The 18,353-nt window shown below is 38.6% G+C and overlaps 2 protein-coding genes across 2 annotated transcripts; both read right to left on the bottom strand.

The window, feature by feature from the left end:
* On the bottom strand, positions 1-7,857 carry LOC103704910. The gene is made up of 6 exons (XM_008788415.4): positions 5,850-7,857; positions 5,005-5,438; positions 4,548-4,709; positions 2,469-2,544; positions 618-776; positions 1-465 (listed from the first exon to the last, which is right to left on the bottom strand). Exons 1-6 carry the CDS (start codon positions 7,776-7,778, stop codon positions 364-366), a joined length of 2,862 nt encoding a protein of 953 aa, XP_008786637.3. The 5' UTR covers positions 7,779-7,857; the 3' UTR covers positions 1-363.
* An 856-nt stretch (positions 7,858-8,713) lies between these two features.
* LOC103704909 lies at positions 8,714-17,230 on the bottom strand. The gene is made up of 2 exons (XM_008788414.4): positions 17,002-17,230; positions 8,714-9,488 (listed from the first exon to the last, which is right to left on the bottom strand). Exons 1-2 carry the CDS (start codon positions 17,075-17,077, stop codon positions 8,908-8,910), a joined length of 657 nt encoding a protein of 218 aa, XP_008786636.1. The 5' UTR covers positions 17,078-17,230; the 3' UTR covers positions 8,714-8,907.
* Between the last annotated feature and the right edge of the window lie 1,123 nt (positions 17,231-18,353).

Raw genomic sequence — 18,353 nt, forward strand, 5'->3', positions numbered from 1 at the left:
TTGCAATAAAATCTCAATGTATGTATAGATCCTCGGATGTATATCAGGACTATGACATTGATATGTGAACAAAAACAGTAGATAGGAATTCATGAACCCGAATAGATCAAAAATGATTACCTAAAAGTAAAGCTCACTTCATTCAAAAGGATCGATTCATTCTAGTCTGCAAAATATCATCCACCTTCATGTGATTTCTCTATACAAAAAAGTTCGCTATGGATCACAACCCATCTGCTTCCCTCCCCCACCAACAAAAAAAGAAGGAAACAAAAGTATACAAGATCCTGAAGCAGGACCATGTAAATGCGATTCAAGGACCCAAAATGTATACAGCTGCTGCAGAAAATAGATGCAGTTGCCTTACAAAAAATCAGGGATTTCAATTTGATCTAATATATGCCCCTTCAATCCAATGATTGAGACAAAGGGATTTGAGTGACCATCCAAGAATGTATCTGTGACCTGCATAAAAACATAATTTATCATTTCAATTTAAATGACGTGTACATTGTCTACTTAATGCAACCTTAAAACAGCACTAGCTCACTTTCAACATGACAAGCATTCCAATGGCAAAGCTATCTAGAATAAGGTTATTGGATGGGTATAAATACCTGGGTGCACCCAAATAGTTTAAGAATCCTGAGATTTGAGCAATTGTCGACAATCAATCCCAGTGCTTCATCAGTCATCTTGCGGCAGAAGGAAAGATCCAGACTTTGTAAATTTGAGGAACACTTACGAGAAATGGCTACAGCTGTGTGTTGTGCAACCTGCCATAAGTGTGTAGGTCATAGTCAAAATTGGCAAGATGCAAATCCAGAGATAGAAAAAGGTAACCTGTTAGTGTTTGGAAAAAAGAATATATTCAAAGCAAGAATCTACAAACTCTCAAATTTCTTAAAATGCTCAGTCAAAATGCCAAGATATTGTTTTGATTGAAATTTTGGACGTAAGTTTCAGCTAAAACAGAACCATTTTGGGCAAGACTGAATCTGAACTGATTGAAACTAGCCATCCATGTTTTTTCAAAAAAAAAAAAAAGAGAAAAGCATAGTGTTGCTATTTTCTATCAAATTGTAGCCATTTTTTTTATTACCCAAGTACAAGCATGTATTTGATTAAATAACCTCTTAACCCCAAAGAAAACTCCAAATTCAGTATATTTGCAAGTTCTGCTAAAAAAAATGACGAAAAAGATATCAATGCATCAGGCAATTAAAAGCTCCAGAATTTCTAAATATGACAACTATATGAACAAATGAAGTTCGAAGTACAAAGTATCTGTATACTTAATTTAGTTCTTTTATTTTCTGAGATTTTCAGTTTTTTCTTGATTTTTTTTGACCTAGAGTCTAACTAATAGAAAGGGGGAGCTCGTAGAGATCAGGGTTTTGATAACCTAATATCTCAGTTATCTTGGTGGTTGGGTAATATAAAGACGGACGGAGTCTCAGTTTATCAGGGCCAAGACGATAGGTCAGGAAAATTTGGAATATTCTGAGATGTTGGCATATCAGAACAAAAACTTGAAAATATAAGCCATTATTGTTAGACCAAGATTACTTTCCATTAAAAGGAATAATTGTGACATTTAATAATTTAAAAACTCAGATGAAATTGTATTGAAAATCTCTGTTGATATATTAATACCTTATCATTTGATATCTTGGGATATATTGGGTTTATATTAGCCGAGATCTAATATGTTAGCATGTTGGAGATGCCCAGTAAGGACCCAAACCATTAATTCAGCTGAAATCCCAGCCACGGTGAAAACCTTTATCGAGATAACCTCACAACACATGTTAGCCATCAACAACGAAAGACCGGATAATCTATTCCTACCAGCCATCCTACAAATATAACCTCCATCCTCCAAACCATAAATTCGTAGAAACTTCTCTTCTATCTTTTAAAGCCTCTTTATGTCCTCGCTAAATCAACAAGAAAAAGAATCTAAATCATAAACATAAACCATGAAAAAGGACAAAGGAGCAATTTGAGCAACCCACCAAACAAGATATATCTTTTCACCAAGATGCAATATATGAATGGGTTTGCTTTTGTGATTCTCTGTGCCACAATTGAATGTGTATATCATGAATGTGCAGTGCAGGATCCCAGGCCACAGTCATTCAACAAGGCACTAAGTAAGCTACTCGTATAGGAAAATATAACAAATATGTCAAGTCTATAACATCACAACATCACACCTATAGATTGTGTGGCTTCCTGACCCAGTGGATTATATAATCAATGTGTCAGCACCAAATAGCAAGTTCATCTTTTTCACTCATCCAATCTTTAGCTCTATATTTCATCAACCTATTTGCACTAGGAAATAAGAGTTGACTAATAATTTCAAACATAAATCAAAATCTAGATTCAATCAAAAACTCCCATAACTTCAAAAAAAAACCCAACTATCTTACAAAGGGATAACTAAAATAAGCAAATGTGACCTTTTCTACACCGTTCAGTGAAAGTTCAGTCAATGACCCTCCAGATGCTTCCAAGAATGCAGCAACTGCTTCATCACTGTCATTTGATAGCAATAGTTAAGTTAGAAGTACAAGAATCTGAAAAAAAATCTGATAAGTACATGGAATCCAAGATAACTGAAGAAAGTTCAGCAAGGCAGATTGCATGCAAGTGTAAGCAAAGCTTTGATAGAGCTTCAGGTCGTAAACAATTCCAAACAGATGATGGGGAAAGAATATGAAATGGCAATCCCCTTTTGTTCTTTAGGCATGCAATCCTTCAAAATGAGTCCAATTAGCACAAGTTCATTTTCTAGAAAGGCTTTAATGCGACCATACTTGATATCAAGTTTCAACCATTTTATTTTGTTATAGAATGAAATACTACATTTGCAATGACATCTGTGGATTTTCAACATGCCGCATTGATATGAAACTGGGGAAAAAATCATTCTGATTTGCTGTAACAAGTGCATAACAAGATGATTGTCAATTGCCTTTCAGACCAGAGAGAGGTCTTACTATCACTCATTGTGGGAACAATGACAAAAACTTGGTCTTGTTAACATTAATAGGCTTGCAACCCTTACTCCCACCAAGTACTGTTAAGTAGAATGTCAGGACCATGTTCCAATTAGTTATTACTTATTAGCTTCTAATTTTTATCTAGTTGGATTAAAGCATAACCCATGGAAAAAGCTAAGCTTAAATATTTAAATAGTAATGATGAATAATTCTGATTTCAGTCTTAGTGAAACACTAATTGGTTTCAATGCCTGCTTTTCGAGATCATGTCGGCCCAATTCGAGAGTGACCGACCATATAATTTATGCTTTAAATTTCAATACTAACCATGATCAAAGAGGACAACAATATGACTGGCATTCAGAAATAAGTTCTTAAATTCTTAGAAAATGTCTAGCTATATTAGATATTGGACACCAACAAGAGAACTAATAAAAGAGTGAGATAGGAAAGTACTTCCATGGAGAACTAAATAATCAGCCACCAAGAGGGAAGTTCCCACAGGTCTACATTACCAGGAAATATAATATTACCATCGACAGGAGTATAAAACCACTGACAAGATTTCATCAATTAGGGGAAAGCAATGCAGTTAGGGCTGCGCATACAAAGTAGCATTCTTGAACTAACATGCAATGCATAAGAGCATGGAACAAGTTTTGGCAAAAGCACCCCATTCAAGAGCAACCAAAAAGGAGACCAAATTGACTAATTTTAAGAGGTCCTGCTTGAAACCATTCGACCGGAAAAATTACAGAGATACCTCATCAAATGCTAGTTGAGTTCCATTAGTGATAACTACAGTATTTAAAAGCTTTGTTGTTTTATAATATAGAGATCAGAATAATTTGTTTTACAAGGTCATGAAAAAGGAGTGATTGGCCACTCATACAAATTATTTTCTTCAACCTAAAAAGTTGCGATCAAAATGATTTCCACTCTCTTCACTCTCAAGCATATCCCTGAAACGTTAGTTAAACTAAAACTTGAGAAAATAGTAGATTTTTTGCAAAGCCCAAACATGTGTTCCAATAGAATTAGATTGACAAAGTCCAGGATGGCACCCTATTTCTTCTACAAATTCCATAATTTCATTTTTCAAGCATTCTGGAACAAAACTCAAATCTTCTTTCATTTATATTCTCAATCCTTCATTCTGAAACTGAAAATGATATGACTAACAGGTAATATGGCACAAGTATTTCTGCCTGGCCATGCATGCCCAGCTCACTGTTGCCATCAAATAAAAATAGTAAATCATTCCCTGGACAGTTGCCAACCCTAAGCCAGTTGGAGGATATGAACTTGCAGAGAAAAGCCTAATCACTTCAATACCTTGCAGACTATTTCAACTTTCCTACTTCCTAGGCTCTAATGATGACAAAATAGTTAATAAATCGTAAAGTTACCAAACAAAAAACATAAAAGAAGGCATGATCATATGTTTCAATATGAAGGTATGAATCAATTTGATATTAAGCAGATGCCAAAGAAGTTAACAACTAAGTAATATCATCATATAGATTAGGAAGGAACCTGAATGCATTACGGCAAAGCTTAAGTTTCTGAATCAATCTGCAACCATTTGCAAGGTGTTCTATTGCAGAATCATTCAACCTGTTCAAGTTACGAAGATTGAGAGTGCATAATCGTGAACAATTTTCCCCAATAGTTTTAATAGAAGCAGCAGTCAACTTCCTGCATTCCAAATGAAGATAAACAAGAATCAGAAGCCCATTTATAATTATTTGCAGTTTTCTTCATGAGGGAACAGATAAAGCATTAAAAAGAGACAGGAGTGCTTGATAAGTGTAAAAGTAGATACAAAACTGCAAAGCTGGCAAAAAATCAATCAGGCGAATACGAAAAAAAGCAGTCAATGGTTTCAAAAATGCGATGGAAGATATGTTCTAAAAGCATAAGAGAATACATAGCAGCCTTTTCAATTACAACAGGATCACAAAGAGGTTATGAAATGAGATAAGGAACTTACTGACAGCCAGCCAAGACAAGCTCCCTCATATTTGAACCACAAACAGGAATCAACCGGTGCACAAATTTATCACAGACAGATTGAATGCCAGCCACTGATAAAACTTCCAGACACTTCAGCTTCCTTAATGCCGGAAGAATCACCATAGCATCCACATTTTGGCAATCATCAATGTACAGTTCTCTTAATACTGAAACTAATTTATCTACTAAATTAATGATTCCACTTGATGTGATAAGGGAACACTGGCTCAAATTTATAGAACACAGTAAAGGTGCTGACGAAACAATTGCATTTAGCCCATCATCTGACAGACGATACGCACCCTTCAGAGATAATGTAGTCAATGATGGCAAACTATTTGGGGACCGGGCCAAGATAGCATCCACTACATAATCCGGCATACATCGACCGCACAGGTCAAGTTGTATCACCTGCTTTCACCGAAGCAAAAAAAGGAAGAAAATACAAGATAAGATTTAAACATAGGATCGAGCAAGGATAGATAACCACAATTGAGCAAAAAGAAAATAGTTTAATCAAGAAACTAGAATATAAACAGGAGACACTAACACCTTGGAGATTGCTTTTTTTTTTTTTGAACCCCATACACTATATGATGAATCTGGCAAGCAACATTAGATTATCATCAATTGAAAAAATAGACAACATAACCAGAGTTAGAGGTGTCTGGATGAGAACATCAATAAATTTTAAACAGCAAATTAAGTTCAGATAATTATCCAAACTAGAATTCCACCAAAAAAATGCTGTCCTTTAGAAGAAGAATATTATTGTTCAAAAATCATGAAAAAAAGCTTTAAGAATAAGTAACTTCAGGATACCTTCAAGCTGTCAGTGTTACATCGAACAAAAATGCCCTCAAACTCTGCTTCTGTAGCCCATGAACAATCACTTAAATGTATCTCTGTGGGAGTTCCACTAATGAGAAGACCAAGAATACGAGAACTCATCTTCCTAGAACGACAAAGCATCAATACAAGCTTGTGCTTGATAACATCAGGAATCCCTTCAAGCGATTCAATCTCTTCGGCATTATCTGATAGCACTTTCAGGCACAAATCCTTAAGCAGTGGAATTGGCCCACCCATGATCTTGCATTTCTTATCCTTTGAAGGCATCCACTGGATCCTTGCTTCAGTAGACTTGTTCTTTGTGGAAGAAGAACTCAACTTCCGAGCCCTCAGTCTTTCAGCACGCTCCTCAATGATCTTCATGGCAGTAGAGAATGGGCCTGGCCAATCCTCATGCTCAGTACCTGGCACTAACTCTTCTAGTTCCTCTTCCTCTTCTTCTTCCCCTTCAGCACCATGTTCTTCAGGTTTAAAAAATGCAAATTTAGGAGCTAAGTCTATAGCTTTCTTTCTCTCTGCTTCCCTTCGAGACCCCTTCTGTCCGACTTTTGGCCTTCCAGAAACTCTTTGCTCCACCAATCCATCCTCATTTCTTGGGTGCCCCTCAACTTCTTCTGCACCAATTGCATCCACATTCGATTCAAACTTTCTCCTAGCTGTTGACAAGAAATCATTTACCTCAACAAACTTACCCTTTCCTTTCTCCTCAGCATTATAATTTTTTACCCCTGTACCACCTGCCATCCTTTCATTCTCTTCTTTCTTTGTACACCTAACATCTACTCCCAATTTCGCTTTCCCTTTTTCTTTATAGCTGTACCTCCCCCCTTCATGAACCATCTGATTCCCATCCTTCTGAACCAGATCAGAATCAATGCCATTTACTTCTATCCTTGTCTTGGTAATCACGGAACCTGATCTCAGCTGCATGTACCTAGCCTCCACCTCCTCCTTGATGATCTCCTCGCCAGTGGGCAATGGACTGGGACAATCCTCCTTGTCTTGGCCATCATCTGGCTCTTCATCTTCTTCCATGCAGCCTCTTTGTTCAGGCTTAAAAACTTCATCTTTGGGAGTCAAATCAATAGCTTCACTCCTGTCTGCTACTACTCGGAGCTGCTTCTGCCCTTTTGGCCTTCCAGGCCTTCGCCGCTTCGTTGACCCATTCCAATTCCGTGAGAGTTCCTCGACTTCCACTCCAATAATCGATCCCCCATCCGATTCAACCTCAGACCTCTCAATAAACAACATATCATCTTCCACAACCAATACTCCCTTTTCTTCCTCTTCAATACCGAATCTTACCACCTCTTTATTGGATTTTTCAACATGATCAACACCCAATACTGACTGCGCCATTTCACCAGTCGTCTGATCTCCATTCTCCTGAACCAGATTGGAATCAACACTATTCACTTCAACCCTTCTCCGGGCAATCCTGGAACCCGATCTCAACCTCATGTACCTCTCCTCCACGCCATCCGCAGCAGAGGAGTTCATAGACGGCACGAGATCAACAAGATCACCCGATGTCATCGTCCTCTCCAAAACCCTAGTTTCTCCCCCTTCCCCATTTGTCTCCGCTTCCGCACTGGAAGCCCTAGCGATCCGCTTCCTCTTGCTGCCCGTCTCCCCGGAAGAGACAACGGCGCTCGCCGGAATAGGGGACATGGAGGCGAGGCGGAGGCTCCGTCTCCGTGGAGGCCCCGATCCAGAAGAACCAAAACCTAACCCTAAGACTGTCTCCATCTCTGGGGAGGGAAAGGAGGAGGCGGAGGAGAAGGGGGATCTTGCCGGAGTGGAGGGCTCCGGCGGCGGCGAAGGCAGCGGCGGCGGAGGGCATTCTAGGGTTTTCATCGGGATTTCGGGGCCCACCACTCGAGACCTCAAAACCGGCATCGGCCGTCGATTTGGGGATCGAGTTGAGCGAGAGAGAGCGAGAGATTTCCCGCGCGAATGAGAGGAGGCGGAGGGCTGGGAATAAGATCAAAGATCAGGAAGCATATGGACCCGTTTCCCGCGCACGTTCGGGTGTCTTGTGGATCACGTTATATGACAAATACGACGGAGGGAGGCAAACGGCTCGTTGGACACCTGTCGCGTTCCCTATTCTTTTGGTTTGCTGGGCACGTTAAGGAAGGTGATCCGTCGATTAGGCCGAAACCGGAGCCAACGAGCGCGGCGTTTCAGGGGAGTCGCGTCCGCGTAGTCAACGGTCAAACTTGAGAACAGCTAGGGGATACGAAACACGAACCGTGTGGTTACATCACAAGTTTGCTGACACGTAAGCCCTGAAGCGGTAGGCTCTTCTAGGTGGCATCAGAGTGGAGTTCTTCCTCGAAATAAATAGCAATGCTTCGATAAGCAACAACGTTAACCTTCCAACCACTCAAATCATTTCAAAGATGAATCCAAGATTTGGCTAATCTTCTTGCTTTCAATGAACAGTTGAACATTAAAAGTTTTCTTAATTGGACTGTTGAAGTTGATAACTTCTTAAACTTCCGGAGCCAAAGAATATATAGCAAAATTAATAATATATAGCTAATAATTCTTGGAACAATTTCATGAAAACACATTAGTGCGTGATATATATGCTTAGTTTTTTTCTACAACTTATCTTATACGCAAAATCTTTTGTTATAAATGAATCTATAGTGGAAATCAAATAAGATGAACCCTAGACCCTAGACTTTCCATTATAATTAGCACATACAGGAGATATTTTGTACTCATGCTCTTGGGATGAGTTTGCTCGGAGTAGGTTTACTTGGTCTGATGCACATCATACATACATCAATAGAAAACCAGGTCCAACTTTTAGAAAGAAATCCTGATCAGGCCATATGGAAAATTAATGCATAATACTACAAAGAAGTCTACAAGTGATACAGGAATAAACTGATAAAACTACAACAACTTTTGCGAAATTCTAGAAAACAACAGAACTCTCAAAATGTTTAGAAAATGTTTGAATCACAAAAACGAATTACAAATGATGTGTTGCAGTACTAGATAATGTAAACATTCATAAGCCAACAGCACAAGCCATAGCAATCAAAACCCCAGCAACCATCTTCCATAACCCAATGCCAAGTCTGGCAGCACCACTGCAATCATCATTGTTGCCACTGAAACAACCCGGATGAACCGTCTTCGCCACCCCACCTTCCAATACAAAGGTGCTGTTAGTCTTGCCACTGCTGAACAATACACACCAGAAATATGGTGCTCCACCATCAGTGCCGGTCACCGCCGCACCAACCTGTGTGTGGTTCTTGTTATACAATATCTGCAGGCTTTCAGCATTTCTAATCAAGATATCAGAGAAAGCTTGGTCAGGCGAGACGTATTTGGACTGGCAAGCAAGAAGCCTTCCGCTGATAGGGGCGAGCGTCTGCGCCTCCACACCACAGTTGGGTGCCAATGTGTCAGCAAAGCTGGAGTCAGGGGGCTTCTTGTTGTCGCCCAATGCATCACACTGGCCCTGATAGGCTTTGATGTACTGGAGGGCGATGCAGCCCAGACCAGGGTTGTCGAAGAGTTTGGTTGATTTGTGGGCAGTGCGATTGCTGTTGATCGCTGCCACGAGCTGATCAGCGGGATTGTCTGCGGAGTAAAAGAAAATATAAAGGAAAAGGATGAGAGAGGAATGAATTGAGCAATTAAAAACTCAGAAAGCAGCCAATCCATTCTGCAGTCAAGGACTATTTAACAATTGAGATCCAATGTTGAACACTGGAATTCTAATTCACTCCAAGCAAGGAAGCAACCATGCTTGATGAGCTTAAAAATAAACAGATAAGGAAAAAAGATCACAAGATTTGACTAAAATTCTGAGAAACCAAAAAAATATAATTCTGTCACATGTATAATTATGGGGGCCAAGCTTTGTTCCAACTATTTGGGGTTGATTATGAATCATTCTTTAACCTTCAATACTTGTAAGAGGCCCACATTGCTTGTTGATGCCAGTTTTCCAAATTAGCTCTTGCAAAACCCATCTTATTTAAGTTATGTTAGATATTCCCATCTTTCTTCAACCTTCAATGTGAATGTGCCTCCTCCTCATCAGAACATTGCACTGAACCACAGAAAAGTCAACTCCTCATCACTTCTATTCTTACCTGACGGAAAAGTGAGTATCCTTATATCCACCAGAGGTCTCTTTATTCTCAATTGGCATACTGCCCTAGTGATTGTTCCCGCATCCACCAGAGGCCTTAGAAATTTCAAGTCTTCAGTCCATCTTCATGGCTCAATATTACGATTATTACAACACAAGAAGGTAGTTCATTTACATAATTATCTCTGGAAGATAAAAATATTAAGGAAAGAAATCTAGTTAATTGTTCATTTCACACAATCAAATCTCATTCCTGTCCCATGCATTCATTTGCAACTTTTGAATAATTTTTTACTCAACATTCTACCGAAATAATGGACTCCTGCCTCTATTCCTTGCATTATTTCCTAAACTTGTTTCTTGCTTGAGTAATGGTACATAGGAAGATCCAGCAAGTATAGCACCAATACTGCACATTGTCGACTCCTAACCTAACAAAGAGGATATCTGTAACATTTGAATACTTAGACATTGTATTTTTCCATAAAATCATAGATTAAACCTCAATGATATGTTCTTTCAGCGAATAAGCAAATTTTAACTGATACACCAAGAAGCATCTGTTTTACTACAGCAGTGTTCCGATTGTAATCATGTGGTAATCTTAGAAGGATTTCCATTTGTACACTGCAATTCTTTTGTAGTTTCAAGATATCTGTCTCCTTCAAATTTCTCTTTTCCAACATACCATACTCCAAACTATTGTTCTCAGGAATGTCCTGAATTTTCTCAATTACCTTTATTATACTATCTCAAGAAATGCAAAATTTAACTTACACAGATAGGTCAATTTGCAAAGAGGGATAAGCCTGCATCTGGTAAACCTCTTAAAACAGCTATATGCAAGCGGAACTTCAGTACTTCGAAAACCATTATAATTCCTGAGCGATGAGAGTTTTTAGCATATTGTGTAGGATACAACTGCTAACGTAAGGTAACTGCTGAAACTTCTAAGTGATCAACACAGCAAGAGAGTTTCTAAATTATTTTTCATCTACTGATGATCTCTGTGCAGCTCCATAAGTTTGTTCCACCAGCTGCTTCAGTAGTCTATATATGGAGACCAAAGACCAATTCTTTTCACATTTATGTGAATTTTATATCAGCCTGATGCTGAAGCTATGACTCCTTCAAGATTAAACCATTCAGTGTTTAACTGACATAGAATGGATGGGACCATGTATAGGTACAAACTGTTGATAGTGACATGCGGCTTAATGCAAAAAGAAAAGGAATGCAATATGTGAGGAGACTTAAGACTTCTCATTGAGATTACATGCATTTGAATTATATCTCGTCAGCAAAGTAAACCATATAGAAAAGCGAAAAACCTGAAGGGCTCTTTAGTTTTAATCAAGGTTTGGAGGTTTGGTTCCATTTTCAACTGAACCCAATTGAGATCTCATATCCACAGTTTCAGCAAATTTGATGGTTTTTGCTCTATTTGCAGCAGCTTAGGTTGGAATTTATAGAGAAAGCCAAAAAATGTTAGTTTTAAAATTAGGGAATAAAGAGAACTATAATATGGCAACAAAGATATATCACATGTCAAGCTATAGTGTATCTGATTACTTAGAAACTCTGGATGCATCCTTTTAGAGCTTGAAACAAAAAAAGAAAATACTCCAAAAAAGAAAAAAAAAAATCCAAACTAGCATGTTTACACAGTAATACATCATTTTAGTTCCTATCAGCACTCTAACATATAACAACGGTAATGCCCACAAGATTTTAAATATGTAATAAACAAAGCTATGCCAAAAAAATGAACTTTTTGCTAATTCCAATATCTCCAAGTCTCCACAAAACTTTCAAAATCTAACTTTAATCTAGAGAAAAGGTTCCCAACATGTAAAGAAATGAAAAATTGGCAAAAAATAGCATGAACAGAGATACATAAAATAACTTTGGCTCCCTAAGTTTTGGTTGGAGCTCCGAAACTAAACCTAGTTTCAGATCAGTTACAGTGGAAATCAGAGCCTTTTGATTTGCGGGTGGAACTTCAATCCATGGTTTTACATTCATTGCAGCTGTCTCTTTACATGCAGTGGTAAGAAAAAACGCAATGAAAGTTAGTGAATCTCATAAAATTAGAACACATTCATCAGTTCTGTACTGTTGTAAAATGAACACAAATAGAGTAATGAATGAATCTTGGAGACACAGCATTCCATTAGCCATGAGGTCTTTCACATTTTGCAGTAGAGATGACATTTAAAAGATTAGCAACCAGAAAAGTTTACATGCATATTCTTCAGGGAGGATGCATGCACGTACAAGAACGACTATAACCAAGACCAGATACCTTCCAGTTTTGCCACACTGGTAACATCTAGAACAAAAATGACAAGCTTGCGCCAAACTATTCCTAAGGCAGGTGTAAGGAGTAGCGATAAAACAGAGATAAAAATTAAAGAGAACAACTATAAGCATTTCAAGTAGAGAACACTAATTTCCCTCTTCTTTATCCTACCCATCTCCTACACCATCCGTAAGCAACACTAGTCAGCTCGTGCCACCTGGTAGTCCATGCTTCTTTTCATGTGTATCTTACCTGTCAAGATCCAGTATATAAATAAGTGAAACCGCATATACCTGTATTTCATCCATGGCTATGATCTTATGTGGCATGTACACAACACTGGACAAAACAGAAAGACGTGTGCGATCGTGACACACTCTTTTGCCACTTTATGCCTCCACCCTAGTTTTTGTGCTAGACTCTAGCTATACAATATCTAAACCTTGAGATATAAAATTTAGAAATGTTCAATATAGTGATACATGCTAAAGCTACAGGTTACTAAGCAAATACTAGCACCCAAATATCTTGAATGACACACACACACACACAGAGAAATGTCTAGTGCGGGGATATTCATTCACTACTCTAAGAAAAAGATCACCCTCTCTTATGCAGATCATGCTTAACTCCGATCCAACCCGGTTTCATATTCAGGTCATGATTTTGGACCTAGACCGAACCCATTAGCTGATTGAGTTGGATCGTATTGGATCCATTGAAAGAATTTTAGACCCAGCAAGTCATTTAGGTTGGATTAGAGTCAAGTATAACCTGCACCCAACCTGAAATATTTGGATTCCAGTTCATACTAGGTCAGGTTTGTAGTTCGAGTCAAGCATCAAACTATTCTTTTATAGCTAAAATATTACAATGAAAATTAAATAGAAAATCACTAAAAAAATTTAAATTAACTAAAAAGGGAAAACTTACACTAAAATTTTAATTCAAAAATTTATAATTTCATCCAAGTAATTGATCATTCTTGTGAAGGCTCGGTTTGGGCTCGATCCACTCGATCAACCCGACTAGGGTTTGGCCTGTCGCAAGCCTCCTGCGTGCTTCACGCTTGATGGGCAACAACAAACTCCCAATGGGAGTCTGCTTTCCATCGCAAGCCCCAACGACTTTGAGAGGAACTCGAAGACCTAGGGTTGCCGAAACCCTAGATCTCCTTTATAAATAGAAATCTCATCCCCTTCATGACCCTCCACCATTGAGCACAACCCTCCCTTCCCCCTTTCTTCGATTTGATTTTCGCCATGGTCCATCCTTGTGCTCGCCGGAAATCCGGGCCATGACACTCGCCGAAGCTAAGATAAAGCCCCAACTTTTTTTCTCTTCACCTTCCCCTTCTTCTCTAAGCCTTGGATCACTATCACTCCCCATCGTTTTCGTCGGACATCAACAGAAAAAAAAATCCCCTGTTTTTCCCTATTCTCCTCTTTTCTTTCCTTTTCCGGACATGTCTGTCGTTTGTGTTCATTGCTGAGGCCTTCATCCCCTTTCCTACGTCGGTCCCTGTAGATGTTGGGCTCCAGCCTCCGATAAGCAAACTGGAGCCTAGATTTGATCGGATTCAAGAATCCTCCTGTTTGACCCATTTTTCCTCTTTTGCACCGGTCGCCACCACCAGCCGCTTTCCATTGCCTGCCGCCGCTACATGCTGCCACCTCACCGGACCACCCCCAAACCCTTCCTTTATCCTCTTCCTCTTCTTCTCCCTTGGGAATGGCAAGAGGAGGTCTTCCTCCTTTATTTTGCCCCAAAAAAAAAGAAGAAAAAGACAAAAACAAAAAGAAACCACCCTTGTTTTCTCTCCAGCAGATCCATGGACTCTCGCAAAGGGTCTCGTCTTCTTTCTTTATGGAACTGAGTTGACCCGGTAAAGAGGCCTTGAACCGCCCAAGTGCCCGAGCAGCCTATTGAACCGATCACCTTGGCAATTGTTGAATATCCTTGAAACCAACTACTGATGATTCTTGTTGAACAATCTTTGCCCCGATTGAATCCCTACTTTGTGATCCAACAATTAAATTGCTTAGATCTGACCTAACAGGAGCCACCGAATGTCGTCACCTGACCAACCATCCCCCTTTTCTTTCTCTTGAAATCTTAATGTTGTTAAAGTTATTGAATATAAATTAATTGGATTTGCATGACATTAAATAGGTTGAGCTGCTTCGTATAGTTGAATTTTGAGGTTTAAGGCGAAAAGAGGTAAATAACTATGACACTCCTTACTGGTTTTCGAATTACCTATTGTTTTCAATTCTTAAAATTTTATGAAATATAAAAAGAATATTTAGCATTGATGATTTTGTATTTTTTTAATTAAGGATCGAACATATGATATCCTGCAAATCATGTATTGTCATGAAAAGAATGGTTTCATGGATATTTTAATATTAATGGCTCGTCTATGAACTATGAACTCCATATTTATGTAGTTTTGTTAAATGGTTTCATGAAAAAACTGATTGCATGATTGTTTCACCATTAATGATTTATTTATGGACTATGAACTCTATAAAATCCATTTAATGTCTTTTAACTTATTTATTTATGATATAAGAATGTATAATTTTAAAAAATATGATTTAAGAAATATGACTATATGCTCTCAGATAGCTATATACGGCCCTGCTAGCGGGTTACAATAGCTTGGCATACAACCCTGCCAACGGGTTACAGTAGCTTCGCATATAACCTTGCGAGCGTTATGGTTGCTTGGCATACAGCCTTCGCCAACAGATTACCGTAGCTTGGCATACGGTCTTCGCCAACAGATTACCGTAGCTTGGCATTCGGCCTGCGCCAACGAATTATAGTAGCTTAGCACACAGCCCTTGCCAACGAATTATAACCTTTTATTTTTTCCTTCCCCCGACCCCCCCCCCCCCCTCCTTAGCTAAAAAACGTTTCCCCCTGTTGTCCCCCCTCGGGGGAGGGGGGGGGATGTTTGTGCAATCCAAAATTCAATACTGAGCAAGTCCGAACTAATTGAATACTTGTGTGATAAATTCTTCGAATTGACTTGCCATTTTCATAAAGGATATAATTGACAACTCTAAGTTGGACATTATCCTTTTCCTATAAGAGATCCCAAGAAAAAAGTGTTGCTAAATTTATCCCAACAGCTATTTCATATGTGACTACGAACCCCCTCCGTGGACGAACCTTGCGGAGGAACCCTTAAGTTTTCGGGGCTTTGGATTCTGACCAATGTTTGCATTACTCAACTTGACATTCTTGCTTCCGCTTCGTCCACACCTGCTTGCGCAGGTGCTTCCCTCTAAGGCAGGAAACTCCCCCCCCCCAAACCTGTGTTATCGTGGGTTGTACCCCTCAGCAACATGGTCGATTATGTCCCGGATTTGGTGTATGACAATTCTTAAGTTTACTAACTATGATTTCTAAAATATATATACTCGAGACATTATAAATAAGAATCCATCAAAATAAACAATGGAGTATGAAGTTTAAATATAATTAAGTGAAAATAGATAAGAAAAGATGCTGTTATTGAGATGGAAAAAGAGCAATTTGCTTAAATAATAGTTCCAAGTAGGAAAGATATTCAGAGTGAATGGGGTTTATATGATTCGGATTTTTGGGTTGGGATGGATTAGGTTTGGATTGGATTAGACCCTTTTTTTGACCCAAATTAGACCCGGATAATATATGGGCTGGGATCAATCTGGTCGGATAGAAAAATACGAGATCCAAAGTGACCCAGATTTTAGATCAAGATCAATTTCTAATCCTGATCCAACCCACAGGTCCTCAAATATGCATTGGGTCATGTCCAAGTTGGGTAATGGGTTGACCCAGCCCATTTGTTGTCCTACCATCACCAGAAATACAAGGAGGAAGTATGGCAAAAATTGGGATGCCTGCAAAAAAGGTAACACCATACCATGCGACTCATACATCGGTGGCAACAGGTGTCTAGTTCTAAGCTCAACAACTTGCCATGGCTTCTTCTTTCTTTGGAGGTGAGTGGGGTTGAATACCTGCATGCCCTCTAGCTTTCCTCTTTTCTCAAGTGAAGAAGTAAAAAAGCAAGAGAAGCATGCTCTGAGTTTACATAAATTATCAAAAAACCAGAAAAGACTATTAAAATTATAATTTTTTTTTGTAAAATTGCTATCATGTCCCGTAGATGGATGCAAGCAAGACCAGAAGAAGCAAACCCCTATCAAAGGATATGATCAATAGCGGAGATATCAGCATAAGGTCAAGGCAACAGATATGATTTTAGAAATCAGAATAAGGCACAGAGGGTACATTATACCATCAAAATAAGATCCTAGCAAACAACCAAAGCATCGGAAAAGATTCAATAATGAAACAAAAGATCACTAACCAGTTCATGACACCAGATCTATTTGTTCCTCGTTGCTTCCCAAAAAAAAATCTCATCTTTCAGCATCAAAGAAGGAAAAAACACAAAAATACTCCATTGGAAAAACGCAAGCAAATCAGATCAAGAATGCCAAGCAGGAGGATGATTCAACCACCGAATCACACAATGTAGCACAATACTAAAAGATCTGAGCTTGAGGCAAATATGGATATGAAAACCGAATTTTTAGCAAACCCACGGTGAGAAAAGACGGTAATACTAGGATTAATTGCCAGTACTACATAAAAAGGAGATCAAAAGACAAATAAACAGAGAGAAAGCTAACTTGTGCTGTCGGTGCCGGAGGCCGGTGAGAAGAAGAGGAGAAGGCAGGGGGCGAGAATCCAGGCGGAGATCGCCATTGCGCGTCCGGAGCGGAGTCGCAGCTTTTTTTTTCAAATCGGTGGGCTCTCCGTCTCTCTCTCTCTCTCTCTCTCTCTGGGGCTTGTAATAAGATTAGCTGCCGGAGGTGGATGCCAGAAATGACCGAGACTTGGGTTCAAAATTAGCGGCAGTACTCGGGACTGGATCCGGAACAATCTATGGCGGTCTTTTTCCGGGTTGCCTGAAATGCCCCTGGCCGACAATCTATGGCACGTGGCAAAGATCCACCTTCCAGTTGGTGAAGTTGTTACTTCTTTATTTCATTTCTTGAATATTCACACCAACACCGGCTTTTTTTTTAAAAAAAAAAGAAAACTATAGTGGAAGTAAAGCTCATGGTAATTAGATCTGGCCAGAATATTGCTAATTGCGATCCTACAAGCTTCATAATTAGGCCATTATATCATCCATATTAACATGAGTATTTTAAAAATAATTATTTATTTGACTTTTATTTTATTATAATGGCTGTTAATTATCTTTTCTATATCACTAAATAAAATAAAATTGTTTTTTTTGAAATGGCTAGAAAAATTAAAATGATTAAAACATAACCGTTGTTATTCTTATATCATAAAATACAATTTGCCCGTGAGGTTTTAAGCAAATGATGGCCATTATAATCACTATAACAACCTATTTGTTTTTGGATAGACAATTTCAGAGGTACCTAATTGATTCTCTAATGTTATGGATGGTGCTTCTTTATTTTTGTATGTACGTGGTTGGCGATAGGAATTTGGTAGTATATTTATTTGTAGTAAACAAGCGTGGATGGTGATATGGTTTGATTGGTTGGGTTTAGTATTTGCACATGGGATGCATATGAAGTAAGGTACGAGTGATCGCCCATCCTTTTCGGCTAATAATGATTATTATTCACTCGACTAAGAAGTCTCTTGATAACTTGTACAAGTTCACAAGTGCCTTCCAACCTTTAGTCATCAAACTAATTGATGTTTCAACAAAGAATATATGTTTATCAAACATAGGATGGTGACCAAATGTTGGACAAAACAATGTTAATGTTTTGAGGGTTCATTAGTATGTTGATTGAAGTTTCATCAAGCAATTTAAAACAATAGAACCATCGAATTAATTTTGAAATACATCAATTGTTTTTCACTCACTCACAATTATAAAAACCAGATGATGGTTTTAAATTACATCATGTTTATAGACATAGATGCTCTTATTTTATCAAAATACAATGCCAATCGAAGTTAAATCCTTCCATAATACTCTGTATATCCA

The sequence above is a fragment of the Phoenix dactylifera genome, chromosome 8 (genome assembly GCF_009389715.1).
Source record: "Phoenix dactylifera cultivar Barhee BC4 chromosome 8, palm_55x_up_171113_PBpolish2nd_filt_p, whole genome shotgun sequence".
NCBI classification, from domain to species: domain Eukaryota; kingdom Viridiplantae; phylum Streptophyta; class Magnoliopsida; order Arecales; family Arecaceae; genus Phoenix; species Phoenix dactylifera.

Coding starts and splice junctions, on each gene's coding strand:
- LOC103704910 (XM_008788415.4), bottom strand. CDS start 7,778: ATGCCGGTTTTGAGGTCTCGAGTGGTGGGCCCCGAAATCCCGATGAAA. Junction 4,710..5,004: donor CTTGTCTTGGCTGGCTGTCA/GTAAGTTCCTTA, acceptor TTTGGAATGCAG/GAAGTTGACTGCTGCTTCTA. Junction 466..617: donor AACTATTTGGGTGCACCCAG/GTATTTATACCC, acceptor GTTTTTATGCAG/GTCACAGATACATTCTTGGA.
- LOC103704909 (XM_008788414.4), bottom strand. CDS start 17,077: ATGGCGATCTCCGCCTGGATTCTCGCCCCCTGCCTTCTCCTCTTCTTC. Junction 9,489..17,001: donor CTCCGGCACCGACAGCACAA/GTTAGCTTTCTC, acceptor TTTACTCCGCAG/ACAATCCCGCTGATCAGCTC.